Source organism: Limulus polyphemus, unplaced genomic scaffold (assembly GCF_000517525.1).
Source record: "Limulus polyphemus unplaced genomic scaffold, Limulus_polyphemus-2.1.2 Scaffold922, whole genome shotgun sequence".
NCBI classification, from domain to species: Eukaryota; Metazoa; Arthropoda; class Merostomata; order Xiphosura; family Limulidae; genus Limulus; species Limulus polyphemus.
The window spans coordinates 247,001-261,528 of NW_013666532.1; the positions used below are offsets into that span (position 1 = coordinate 247,001).

Sequence of the window (14,528 nt, forward strand, 5' to 3'; positions counted from 1 at the left end):
AACATTACAAATCATTTAACTTCAGTGAATTCTCTTTGAACATTAGTATTTTTATGAAAACATTACCTAACGTCACCAGTACGAAAAATATCAGCGTGTGATCAGCGAGAAGGACAAAGCTAGCTAGCTTCCTGTGAAGTGAATTATACCTACATCAACTCGTAATCAACTTGCTCATCTTGAACCCTTGATAAGATATTAAAGAAGTTCCAGACTAAAAGGAAGACTTTATATTGGTTGTAAGTTTGTGAAACTTTTATTTATAAATCATTGTTTGTAATAACTATTATTGTAAATTATATTGTTGTGTGTATATTAAAACATATTTGTGTTAAAAAAGAAATCTGTGTGTATCAATCTTGTTGACAAATAGTATAAACTGACTATATATTGGCTTTTACTTAACTGCTAAATCCAAAGTACAATTTAACTACTAAATTTAAATTTATCAGTTAACTCAGTTTCAGACCATTCAAAATTCTAATACGTAACAAATGCATTACAGAACTCCCATCTTTCAGATGCACTTAAAATAGGTCTAGTCTGTAAATTTTCAATACATAGAACATCATTGAAGTAAGAATAAATTCATATAGACGTAGATCTCACTCCTTAAGCCTGCTACTTTGTGATTTGTGTTTACGTGCACCATTCATCAACCCCCCTCTTCTACATTCGAAAGAAAATGATCAGACATGGGGGTAGTGCTAGTTGCTCCGAGTGAGTTTGACATTACAGATTTAACAGTCTGGAGCATCATCCATCTTAAATGAACTAATTAATTTGGAAATACGTCTTCCAGAAATTGACCCATCTTGTTCAATTCACAACTCCAGTAAAAGCAACAGTCCAACATCCAGTGCAAGTACACACACTGTGCTTGTGGTATTAACAGATTGTTTTAGTAATGCGTCACAAACTTTGTGTTAGTCCATTTATTTCTTGGCACAGGTTCAGTTAGTCTTAGCAGAATACAGAATTACTGTGTAATATATCTTGCTGGACCTCCTATTATAAAGAGAACCTATCTAATTTACTCTTTCAGCAAATTGGTTTATGTGAAAATTGTACAAAACTATAAATGAGAATAATCAGGTTTCATGCCTATCTTTAAATGAATCATTAAAATAAAAATGTTTATAGAGACATTACTGCAAGAATATGAGGGAACAAGAAAAAAAAATACTGCATTAGGTCTTTATGATCGTTATACATTTAACAGCACTACAGAGATTTCAGTCAACACCTGAAAAGATAAAATTTGTCGATAGTTTTATACATACATACATATATAAATACTATTAATTTTAAAAAACAAACTTAAAAGATAAACAACTCACCTCTTTTCCTTCAGAACTATTTGATGTTTCTTTGATTTGTTTTGCTGGTTCAACTGGTTTTACGTTACTGTGGTACGACTTAGTGCAACCCTTAAATATAAAAGGCCATTTTTTAACAGTATCAAGAATTTCAAAATGAGATACATTTGAAGGTCTAACACATTTCTAATTATAAAATCTGAATGAAATACTGTAAAAGCCAAGATTATCATGGTTCATACTGCATTGCTCAGATTTATTTCAAGCACTTTCTAGGCACTCTCAGAATGTTTTTCAAGCACTTTTTGGAAGCCAGAATCTACATCAAAATCAATCGGATTCCAGTGAAATTTTATAAATTTCCTATTTACTTGTACAAAAAGACTATTTATTGTGCTCAATTCGACAACACGCATTAAAGTTAGATATATCGATATATTCTGCTATTATAATATTTTCAAGTACTTTTCCAAAAAAAAAAATGCCCCTTTTCAAGCACTTTGAAGGATGCACCCTGGGTTATACAGTAGATTCTCATGTAATACATTTAACTCCTTTTATACTTTTCCCTCATATATAGTTCAAGCTGTTTAGTATTTAAAATAATAAATTGTTTTGTTACTTCCACTTACAGAAAGATATGTCTAACGCTGTAGACAAATAACTTGTATAACTGCAGAGTTATACAAAAATATGATATTATTGAAAATGCAAAGAGCACATAATTAGTATTCCTTTAATAAATAAATATATTTATCGTGTAAATCAAGCAATAATTTTGCACTAAAAATTTTATTAAATGTACCTACTATATTTTTTACACTGAAAAAGGACAATTTTCATTAAAAAATAATTCTTTTGTTCAATTACTAATACTGTTCCATTCACCAAATTTACGGTCACGATAGTTTAAGTTTCTACAGCCAGTATGTTAAAGCTTAACTATGAAAGTATATGTGAAGCTTTTCTATTTGTTTTTCTTCATAGTTACAAACTAATGATTGTAGTGGTTTCTTTAAAACATTATTTACACATCAGTGGAGTAGTGCTAGTTCTGAGCGGTTTTCATCACTGTACACTCACCCGCATGGTGGCAAATGTCCACACACTAAAAAATAGAAGTAGGTAACTAGTTTGATTTTCCAAAATTTTGACTTGAAATTAGCCGTAGCTTGCCGACAAAAGGCTGGTGTTTAGCTAGTGACAAGGAAACGGCACTAACTTAATTAGTGCTTTTTTTGTCGGTTGACAATCCATGCACGTTTATTATAAAAAACAACAACAGACACCTGTATCTGTTAAGTGCACACAACTTAAGAATCACTTGTTTCAATTTTAGTTTAAGTTAAAAAAAGTACATACCTTCATGTTTAAAAAATCAGTAAAATCAGTAGTTTTTTTATTGCAACAAGACCAGCCTTTGTATGCATCATGAAAAAAGGGAGCTCCTGGATGATGAAGACAAGATTCTGAAAAATGTACACAAAATACTGGTATTTAGACACAACAAATACACTAACCATGAAAAGTTTACACAAAATACTGGTATTTAGACACAACAAATATATTACCCATGAAAAGTTTACACAAAATACTGGTATTTAGACACAAAAAATACATTACCCATTAAAAGTTTACACAAAATACTGTTATTTAGACACAACAAATACATTACCCATGAAAAGTTTACACAAAATACTGGTATTTAGACACAAAAAATACATTACCCATGAAACATTTACACAAAATACTGGTATTTAGACACAAAAAATACATTACCCATAAAACATTTACACAAAATACTGGTAATTAGTCACAAAAAATACATTACCCATGAAACATTTACACAAAATACTGGTATTTAGACACAACAAATACATTACCCATGAAACATTTACACAAAATACTGGTATTTAGACACAACAACTACATTACCCATGGAAATTCATAGGGAAAAAATTACACAAAAGATTTTTGCACATCTTTTCAGAAAAGTCACTTATTCGTTTCTATCTTTTAAGATCTTAAATTAAAAATTTTTGAGTTTTCTTGTTCAACATTTGTGGGAGGAATTCAAAAATCACAAACAGATGCACATAATTGAGAATTTCTATACAGATGTCAAGGTTTGATACAGGTTAATTTATCATTGTTAGAAACTGGGCACTTTATGTTTTTAAATGTTTGGATACTGAAAACCATATTATTGAAAGTATGAAACTTAAAAGTGAGAATTTAGAATGTAGACATGTTCACATAACACAGAGAAATGATGATTGAGAATTTTTTATATATTTCCATTTGAAGAAATTAATTCAAGATATTAAAATTTACATAATGCAAAAATTTAAATCATAAACTACATTTTGATGTCAAGTTTATTGAGACAGACAAATAATGCTAGAACAGTAAAACTGTTATATAAAACCACTTACCTCAGCAGCAAACAAATGCCAAGATCATGTCCATTTGTCGAATGTTTAGATATCGGTCACTTTGCATCAGTCAATTCAATTGCAGCAACAATGAATACGACTCATATAAACAATGAAAATTCTACATTTGGATGGACACTACAGAACGCAAGTCAAGCACCATACCCACCAGGTCATGCCAGACCCAGCTACGTCTTACTAATACCGACATGAAAAGAATAATGAGTATATTGTGAGATTACTTAGTTAAGTAGCCTTTTGATTGGTAGCTAACCAAATGGAACTAATGATAGCTAACTAAAACAGTGCACTGACTCACCAGATGTATTTTCATCAGACTTGTATTTCTTTCCACAACCTTTATTGTAGCAGAGTAGCCAGTTGTCACCTGTTCCTTCCAATGTTGTCATCGCAGAAAAAATAAGATTTTCTCTAAAGTAAAACAACAGACTCATTAACAAATAATTTAAGACAGTATATCAGAAAAACAATTGCATTAATATGTTAATATTTTAGAAGTCTCCTACTTAAGGGTTCAGCAGCGTGAAAAACTTTGAAACAGGTTTCTAGTTTGTATTTACAGAAATTTTGATTTTAACAAGAAGATTTTCATAGCCTTGAAGAAGACTAGCTAGCCTTCATGAAGAGTAACGTGTGTAGTTTTGGTTTCTTTGTTATAACGATAACATAAACATGTTGAAAAAGGGTTACTCAATGAACAAGATAACTCGCTACAAATATTTTCGATGACGAGGAACCCACTTTGAGACTAATAATGGCTGGAGACGGCTTGAATGGGTAATGAAGAAAAACTTTAATACAAGTTTAATATAACAACAAATGTACAACGTCTCAACAAAGTTTTGACATTACCTGATTTTTAAGAAAATTTTGGAATTTTTCTTATATTAAATTCATTATTGTTTTATAGTGCTGATTTTGATCGCCTATTGACAATTAATGTAACTGATATAGTTTTGAAGCTATTCCTTTTATTACACATACACATATATATACATTACTCTTCAAGCATTATAGATTTAATACTGTGTTAAATGTGTACTAGTTTTCTTCAACCCATCAACTAAATTGTATAAACTTACCTTACCTCAAGTTATCCGATGTCTTCCCATTAAAGAAAAATTCTATAGCTTTGAAATAGATATAATTTAACGTACAGATATTTTCACATTTTGCAAATGAAAGGAACATTTACAGAAACTGTAGAAAAATCTTAAACCTATATTATTTACTGTACTATTGTGCAATAGTCCAATTCTTGCTCTATTCAATCACACTTGACATGGTACCAAGTCAAGGTTTCAACCAAGGCCTGTACAAAACACTAAGGGATACATTATAAAATTAAGAAATGGATAATATATTATCAAGAAATGACAGGTTCTTGGCAAAAATAGTTATACTTTGGAATGGGCAGGAAACAATAAAAATAAATTTACAAAAAGGGTTGTTTTGTTCACAAAAATTTCTTTACGAATTGTATTGAAACAAATGTCAGAAAATGTCAAAATACTAATAAACTTTTTTTTGAGTTAAAATTGTTGAAATATTATTAGAATTAACATATAAAATTGACTACAATTTGTGTCTGAAAAAATCTTATCAGGTGAGGAAAAAATATATAAAATTAAAGAGGCCAACATGTCTCTGCTACGAAATCCCAACACGGCCAATTTTGACCCAAGAAAAATTTTGAAAAAAAAAAACAACAGAAAAATCAGAAAATGTCTATATCACTGTTTGTGTCCTGCAAGAAGGTATCTTCTTACCAAATCCCATCTAAGTTGGTTGATATACAAATGAATAGTTCACAAAACCCACAAATGGTGCTTTCCTTACTGAATAATTGAGTAAAAGACAAATTCTAGAATTTTCTATATATATATCTCAGTTTGATACCCGCAAAAAATATCTTTGTACTAAATCCCAAATAAATGGATTGAAATACAGCCAAGAAATGGACCAAAACCCTTAAAATTATACTTTTTATGACCTTTTGACTTCCTTAAAATAACCAAAACTAAGCACACTCCACATTTTTATATGTATATGTACGGGACCTGTATAAAAATTTGCACCAAATCCCACATAAACTGGTAAAAAAAAAAAAAAAAAAGACATTGTAATAAATTACACGATAAAAAATACAGCAAGAAGAATAAATATCACATACATCAAACAAACTTTATTAACAACTTAGCCACAAAATCTTTTACACATTAACCCCACAGTCATTTTTTTAACATCTCCTCCGTCAAAAAAATAAAAAAGTCAGCAAATAAAATTAAAGCCAGTATTGGTGTCACTAAATTTTTTATGACCTTTGAAGCAGATCTACTAGACATGTTGAATATGAGAGATAATCATTAACGTTTGACGTAAATGCGTGCACCAGATGAAGTTCATACAAACTTGTAGTAAGTCTATGTGTAATGCAATTTATAGTAGCAGTTAGTTTTAAATAGCGCATGTTATAACTATGGATTGGTGTACAGGTAATAGTGGTTGGTCATGTTAACTAAAATAAGGGAGATGCTATAAAAATCCATGCAAAGGTGTAGTACCAAGGGGTTTCACCAATAAGAGACATGGGCGTCTGTAAAATCAATACAGGTGCGGTCATATACATATATATCAAACTTTTTTTTTTTTCCAATTAGAGAGACAAGAAAACCTCTTTTTAAAGTCATATTAAGATTTTTAACCTTCAGAGTGATTTTCCAAGTGATCCCTAACAAACTACAATGACTTACCAATAAAAGAAGTCACGCTAATTAGCCCTTAATTTCCTGGATCTTATCTAGATCCCATCTTTTAAAGGTAGATATCATACTGATCGATTTCCAATTATCCCGTATTTAAGAATTTCTGGAATATTTCATTTAAAACCGTATCAGCTCATTACTTAAGCCTCTTTTAAGACTTCAGGTAACCTTCACGAGTCAGAGATTTTCCATCAGAATTAATAAATTTCCATGATTTTCTAGCAACTTATTTTCTTTAATAATAATAATGTTCTAACCCCTCAAACATATTAAAACAGTTTAGATATATCATTCTATTAATTTATCACAAAAACACTAGCAAAAAAACTTTGCTTAACACTTGAACAATTTATTCCTTCTCAAAATAAGGCTCTCATTTAAATCTCTTACAAGGCCCAATATTTCCTTTTATGCTCTTCTTGCTGTTAACATAAGCATAAATATATCTTAAACAAAAATTTATGTTACAAGTTAAGAATCTTTCAAAGCTCTTCTTAGCTAGCACTAATCATTTTAACCCATTTTTAGTTTGGCATTCCATTCGACTAGTGATTTTTATATTCTTGTAACACTACACACTTACAATTTTAGCCCAACCATTTACAACTTGGTCTCAGGTTTAAATGTACACAATCTGGAAAAAAATACGATCTTTCTCAGTAAATATACATAACAAAATTCTAAGAATCACTTATAATTTTTCCTTTTTAAGCCAGTCTCCAGGCCATTTCATGAGAAAAATGGAATGTGTGCACAGATATACACTCTCGCAAGTAAATATACTTGAGCAAATTGCACGGGTGCTTAAAGTGATGCATTATGATAAAAAAAATAGCAATAAATATATTACTATTTAATGTTACAAATATTTGCATTATATTAGCAAAGTTATTGATTTTATAAAAACTATGAAAAGAAGAAACTACACAACACCAATATGTTCAAAAGGTTAATTTCAATTTTCTTCTTTTTCTCTTTCTACAAAATCCTCATCATAATTGTCAGGATCATCATGTATGTTTTCCCCCCTTTTTCTACAGTTTTGTATCCACTAAATTCTGTAGTCTTGAGAAGTTTCAATTCAATTTTGTTGCCTTTGGCTGCCATCTTCTCTGCTTCATGAACGATCACAGGGAGTTAAAGATTATTACTGTGCAGCTCAACGCATTTTTCGTAGATAACACATTTCCATTTTCCTCAGGAGTATTTGAAATCATATTGTGATATGCGACTGAATATAGCCTTTCCCACACACAACAAATAGTTTACGTAATTAGATTGGTGCATGTGCCTATGCATACGTGCGAGACCAAATGCATCAAACGAAAGGAACCGAGTTCCCCAACCTGCTTCAAATAGTTACCATTTCTACAAAGCAGGAATGTAATACTTACTCTACACATAGTATCAAAATTAGCATTAAAGGTGATGTCACTTATACAATATCATATATATAGTCTTTCTATTAACTCCTTTAACATACTGAGTTATAAAAGCAACAGTCCACTATATTAAATAACTTCCCAGCCTCATTTATAAGCCAAACTAGTTTCTAATTCTAGCAATTTATGTTATTCCTAATATTAGTTTACTAAAAAAAAGTTCTAAGCTCTGTTTACTCCCTTATAAATAATCTTTTATAAGCCAAGTTTAACAAATTTCAGTAAACTTTCCCAGTGTTCCCCCAATAAAAAAAAATATCATCACCTTAGAGTATCCAAGTATTTACATTAAGACAAAAATAATCATTACTGAAACAAAGTTTTTTTTCTCCAAAATTTGTAGTGCGCACTAGACAGATTTATACATTTTGATAAAAAGCTTAGAAAAAAAAGACCGTTATACTCCAGATAATTATAAAAGAACATTTGATTTTAACCAACATTTCCCAGCAGAAAAAGAGCTCTGAACAAATGACAATCTAATCACAAAAGAATCAGACAAAAGGGAAAGGTTTTGTCGTCTTAACCAAAAACAGTTACCAAGGTAAAATAGAGTAGAGGAACAGCTTCAAAATACATCCATCTTCGCTACATTAAACAAATATACAACAAAGAAGAAGCAAAGAGGAACAGCTTCAAGATACATCCATCTTGGCTACATTAAACAAATATACAACAAAGATGGTCAAAGAAGAAGCCAAGAGGAACAGCTTCAAGATACATCCATCTTGGCTACATTAAACAAATATACAACAAAGAAGAAGCCAAGAGGAACAGCTTCAAGATACATCCATCTACGCTACATTAAACAAATATACAACAAAGATGGTCAAAGAAGAAGCCAAGAGGAGCAGCTTCAAGATACATCCATCTATACTACATTAAACAAATATACAACAAAGATGGTCAAAGAAGAAGCCGAGAGGAACAGCTTCAAGATACATCCATCTATGCTACATTAAACAAATATACAACAAAGAAGAAGCAAAAAAAGATACTTAAACGTCTAAAAGTAGAAAGTGCTTTGCTAGAAAAATTACTCACAGAATTAAAACCCTCCCATAACCGTATACCTGAACTATAGGGAGAGTCCCTAAAGACCATACACAAAACTTACCTTGAAGAACCATAATGTCAGCATATGCCTGAAACAGAAACCGTATCCTGGTTACAAGATCAACTGTTTAAACCTTGTCTAAAGTATATTCCATCACACTTAAACAATACAGAAAGACTTATTAGAAGAGATATGCTCTTCTACACAAACAATATGCACTGACCACATTCTATTTTACTTAGAAGTAATCGCCTTATCCGTACCCATAGAAGAAAGAATAGATAGCATCATTAAATTCATATCTTCACATGATCAACACATTTTACCAGCAAACGTCACATTAGAAACCATCTGTACAATGCTCAATTTTGTCCTATACAGCAGTTATTTTATATTTGGTGACACTTTGTATAAACAAGAGAAAGGAGTAGCAATGGGGTAACAGAGCAGAAGTCACCTTTACAATAATATTTGTGTATACTCTAGAAACCATAGCCCTTGACACATATAGAAAAAAAAACTGGTATATTACCAGAAGTGTGGTACAGATACACTGATGATACACTTGGTATATGGAATCACAGAAAAGAAATACTACAGCACTTTACTATCTTTTAACAACTTCCACTCATCAGTCAAGTTCACACTAGAACTACCTAATGCAAAAGGATGCTTAGTATTCTTAGACGTAACCCTAAAAATCCAAGACAGACAAATACAAAGTCCTATGCATACCAATGCATGAAAGAAGCCAATATTTATCCACTAAAATCACACTATCCAAGCCAAGTCAGAAGGGGAACAATAACAGGAATATTAACAAGTACATGTCGAAACTGCTTGCTGCAGAAAGTCATTCAAAAAAATACTTCAAAACACTACTATTATAATACAGAAACCCTAATGTTTTCAAATCACACACACACAAAAAAAAAACGTTACAAGTAACAGACCCAAAAGGAAAAAAAGAGACATAAAAATGCAGACAATGAACATTCACAATCAAGATTCATAAAGCCATTAGACAATACCAACTGACAATCAGCATAATGCAAGAACCAGGTAAAATACTGAAAGAACTATTGGTTTACTGCTCATACTCGCAAACAAAATGTGCCAAAAAAACAATGCTACGCCAGAGAGAATGGAGCAGGACAAATATGCAACATCAAAAACATCGCCTATCAAATCATGTACATGTGGAGATGTGTATCTAGGAGAAACAAGACCTTTTCACAAGTGCATCTCAGAATATGTCAGTGCATTATGTACATATGACCAACACAAAACTGCCCCAGCAGAACACTTCCTGTACAAACACAGAAAATCAAAACCCATTTAAAGTTTCTATCTTACAAAAAAACAAAGATTTTAAAGAGAGAAAATATATGGAAGCTATACTCATTAATGAGAAAAAGTAAAGAAAATTAACAGACAATGTACAGACCAGTACATTTGATAATACTGCTTTCAGTTTAACACTTGCATACTCTGGAGTATCACACAATCTTACAATTTGTTTTTGAAACTGCTAGTAAACTTTGCATCTTTTCAACTTTAAATTTTTGTAACTTAGCTGCATCTATTTTCCGTCTATGTGTGTTTTAGCTAATCGTAAAACATTTTGTTTTTGTAGTTCTCTTTGTTTTTATATGTCAAATATATAATATACGTCATAGGTTATTATAGCTGTATAGATGGTATTATAATGATACTATAATATTAGAACAATAGTGAAACAATATATACATTGTTAGATGTACTTTATGACAGACTCGAGAAATAGAACTTTACAAGCAATTATATAATTTAATGAATATTCCAACATCAAACAAGGTACTAACTCTGAAGAAGCCACAAAGGTAAAACATGGTTAAAATAAAAAGTACAGTATAAAAATTATTTTTCTTTCTAACCTTTTTATCATTATTGAAATGAGATTAAGAGTTAAAAGGAAATTTGGGGATTTTTTTTTATATAAATTACTGTTAATTCAAGAAAGCCAATAAAACAGTGCCCTGAAGCTAATATAATTTTATGGTGTATTTACAAATATATATATATATTGATTACAGATTAAAAGAAGTAATTATCTCTCTCTCTACCTAAATTGCTAGTCATAACATTCTTAATTTCTTTTTTTGCAGCTGGTCAAATGACAAATTAATAAAACAGATCAGAGGGAGGAAAGAACAATGTACAGTTTGATCCATCTTTGTCAAGTAATTCTCTAAGTAAAATTAAAAGAAGTCATACATAAATCCAAAGTGAGGTTTGAAGATACTTAGATATTTTAATACTTTTACCATTTTTGTTGTGACTAAAAACAAACAAACTCAAAACTGGAACAATTCCAGCTTTACTGAAATCTAAGAATCCAAGACAAGGTAACTTTTGGTCCATCACAGCTGTTCTATTAACTTAAAACACCAACCTGTCTATATCCAGCCCTTATACTCATCAAGCCTTTTCTTGAACTCTACAAATACTGTTATGTAACACATTTAAAGGCAGTCTATTCCGAAGACTGACCACAAAATTTCATAAATTACATACAATTTCAACTATTCCTAGCACCCTTACCATTAAACACAGAGGATTCTGAAGGAAGTTTAAGTATTGAATATGTGAGCCACTTGCTAATATCCTTTTTTAAATCCTTGAATAGTGGAAGGGAGCCAGAGGATTAGTGGCTTGCAAATGTTACTCCTCTTTCCAAGGAAGGTGATAAAAATTGTCCCAGTAATTATAACCTATTAAGCCTTACGTAAGCAGTAAGAAAAGTTTTTGAAAGTCTGATAAAAGATGCTTTGTTTAGTCATTTGACAAAGTTTAAAATGTTGTTGGACAGTCAAAATAGTTTCATTAAGATAAAAACTTGCTTTATCAATTTTTTGGCATTATCTGAAGCAGTTACTATATAAAAGTGAGGGTTTGGATTTTGTATATTCAAGATTTTAGAAAGCACTTGATAAGATGCCATATAAAACATTATCTCTATATAGGTGTGTGTGTTTGGGGGGGGGGGTTTAAATTGGCTCATTGAATAGAAAAGTGGCTGGATGAAAGAAAGCAGACAGGTGTCATAAGCAGAGTTCAATCACACTGGATTAATGTCACAAATGGGGTACTTTGTGGCTCAGTGTTAGGACCTTTTTCATTTACATCAATGACACAGATGAAGGAATTGTCAAACTGCTTAAATTTGTTGATGATATTAAAACCTTGGTTCTTGCTAGATGTGAGAAGAAGGTTTTTTCTTTACAAGAGACTTCAGGTCATTTAGTGAGTTGGCAAGTAAATGGGAGATGGCTTTTAATTATAATAAATTCAAAGTAATGCACCGAGTCATCAAAATTTGAATTATAAGAAATCATTACAATTTTGATGAGAATAGCCTTAATAGTGTTATAGAAGAAAAAAAAGATCTTGGTGTTCTGGTTAATTAGTATTTTAAGCTTAACCAAGTAGTGTGCTGTTGCTAATGGTACGGTATATTGAATTTTACGTTGTGTCTACAGAAATACTGAATACAATTCTCAAGATGTTATAGTTTATAATTATATTGCTAATAAAGTTACCTGTTAGGCACATATGACATACTACATTCAGTATTTGGCTCCTTACCTTAAGGACATTGAATTGTTGGAAATGTTTCAGAAGAATGCTATTAGGATGATACCTGGGATGGAAAGTTGTCATATGAGGGCAAATTAAGATCTCTCAAATTGTTTCCTCTTGAAAAGAGAAGATTTAGAAAAGATCTGATTGAAGTGTTTAAAATAGTTACTATAACTTACAATGCCGATGATTCATCTTTTTTTAATTTTTATATTTAACGGGGAGAGTGGTAGGACTATGGGACACAAATACATCTTTTGGCAGGGAAGGTGTCATCTTCAGCTAAGATACATATATTTCTAACAAGGTAGTTGGCTTTTGTAATTTACTGCCTTCACATGTGATGAATTCAGTAAATTTAAGGGAGTTTAAAAAATACTTGATAAGTATTTAAATAATAAGGGCTAGCTTTGAGGGTTTTCAGTTGTTTTTTTTTAAGTTTAAGACATGGGATGGCCTGCAGGTCCATTGTTGTCCTTAAATGTTATGGTTTTTAACAAGTCCTATTATTGGGCAGGCTCTTTTGGATCATTTAGTAAGAATAATGGCAGTTATATTGTACAACATTACGTTATAAAAAGATGCAACAATCCTATATATTCAGTTCTTTGAACATTTCAGATCCTTTCTAACTATTCTTTTCTCAAGACAAAATAATGAAAAGGACCTGAAGCCGTCCTCATATGATAGCCCCTCCATCTCAAGAATCGTTCTAGTAGCCCTCTGAGTCATTTATAGGCATTATGGAAAAAAAGCCAATACTACAATATTAGGCCTAACCAGGGATCCGTAAAAAGAAATAACCTCTTTGGACTTGTATTCTATATTTCTGTAGATACACAATTAAATTATATTTACTTTCCCACTAACAACATCACACTGCCTAGAAGGCTTGCAAGACTGCTTGAACAAAACACCAATCCCTTTCTTTTCTTCAATAATACACAATTTAGTTTATTCCCATCAAGGTGGTAATTATAGCTTAAATTATGGTAACCCACATATATTACCTTAACATAGCATAATTAAATGCCATCTACCATTTATTTGCCCAATTTGCCAAGTCCCTTTCTAAACCAACAGCATCTTCCTCACACCCGACTATACCAAAACTTCACCAATTTGTTGACCATTCTCTTACCAATATTATTTTAATTTCAAAAAGAACAAGTCATAGCATAGAGCCATGAAATAGCCCCACTTGCAATTCCATTTATTACAACCCTTTGCTTCCTCTCTTCTGACCATCCTTAAATCCATTCAGCTAACTTATCCCACCCACACCCACATAGATAATTTTCTTCACTAATCTTTTATGTAGAACTTTACAAAAGCCTTCTGAAAATCCAGGTATGTTAAATCCACACCCTTCCCCTCATCAGTATGAGCAGAGACATCTTCAAAGAAGGCAAAACTACCTATACAATGCTTGTCACCTCCTTTAAAGACAGGTACTTTACTAGCTTCCAGTATTTTGACACCTGCCCACTAGTCATATATATATGTATATATAAAGCCAGACTTACTTAAGCAATCTTTAATTCTTTCTTAATGCCTTAGAAAAAATATTACCCTGCCCAGGAAGTTTATTATTTTTTAAACTTCACATTTTTTTATACCAATTTTACATCTAATATTAAATTCATGTATATCTATCATAATTCCCAACAGTAATACTATTCACATCTTCTCTTGTGAAAACTGAAGAAGTTTAGTATATCTGCCATCTCATAATCTTCTATAATAACCCTTCAACATCCCTCAAACCCTCAATTTACATTTTAACACAATACTTACCTTTAATGAATTTTAAAAAATATTCTTATAATTATTCCCAACCCCCCAGCTAATCTTTTTTTTTTTTTTTT

At 31.2% G+C, this 14,528-nt stretch overlaps 1 protein-coding gene across 1 annotated transcript in view; it reads right to left on the bottom strand.

The window, feature by feature from the left end:
* The window catches only part of LOC106461259 (cysteine and histidine-rich domain-containing protein 1-like), a 31,733-nt gene that overhangs the window by 15,928 nt on the left and 1,277 nt on the right, over positions 1-14,528 (bottom strand). The window contains exons 2-4 of the mRNA XM_013921066.2: positions 4,074-4,186; positions 2,682-2,788; positions 1,341-1,430 (exon numbers count right to left, since the gene is read on the bottom strand). Coding sequence (XP_013776520.1) covers positions 1,341-1,430; positions 2,682-2,788; positions 4,074-4,164 — 288 coding nt within the window. The 5' untranslated portion in view covers positions 4,165-4,186. The remainder of the gene's footprint in view (positions 1-1,340; positions 1,431-2,681; positions 2,789-4,073; positions 4,187-14,528) is intronic.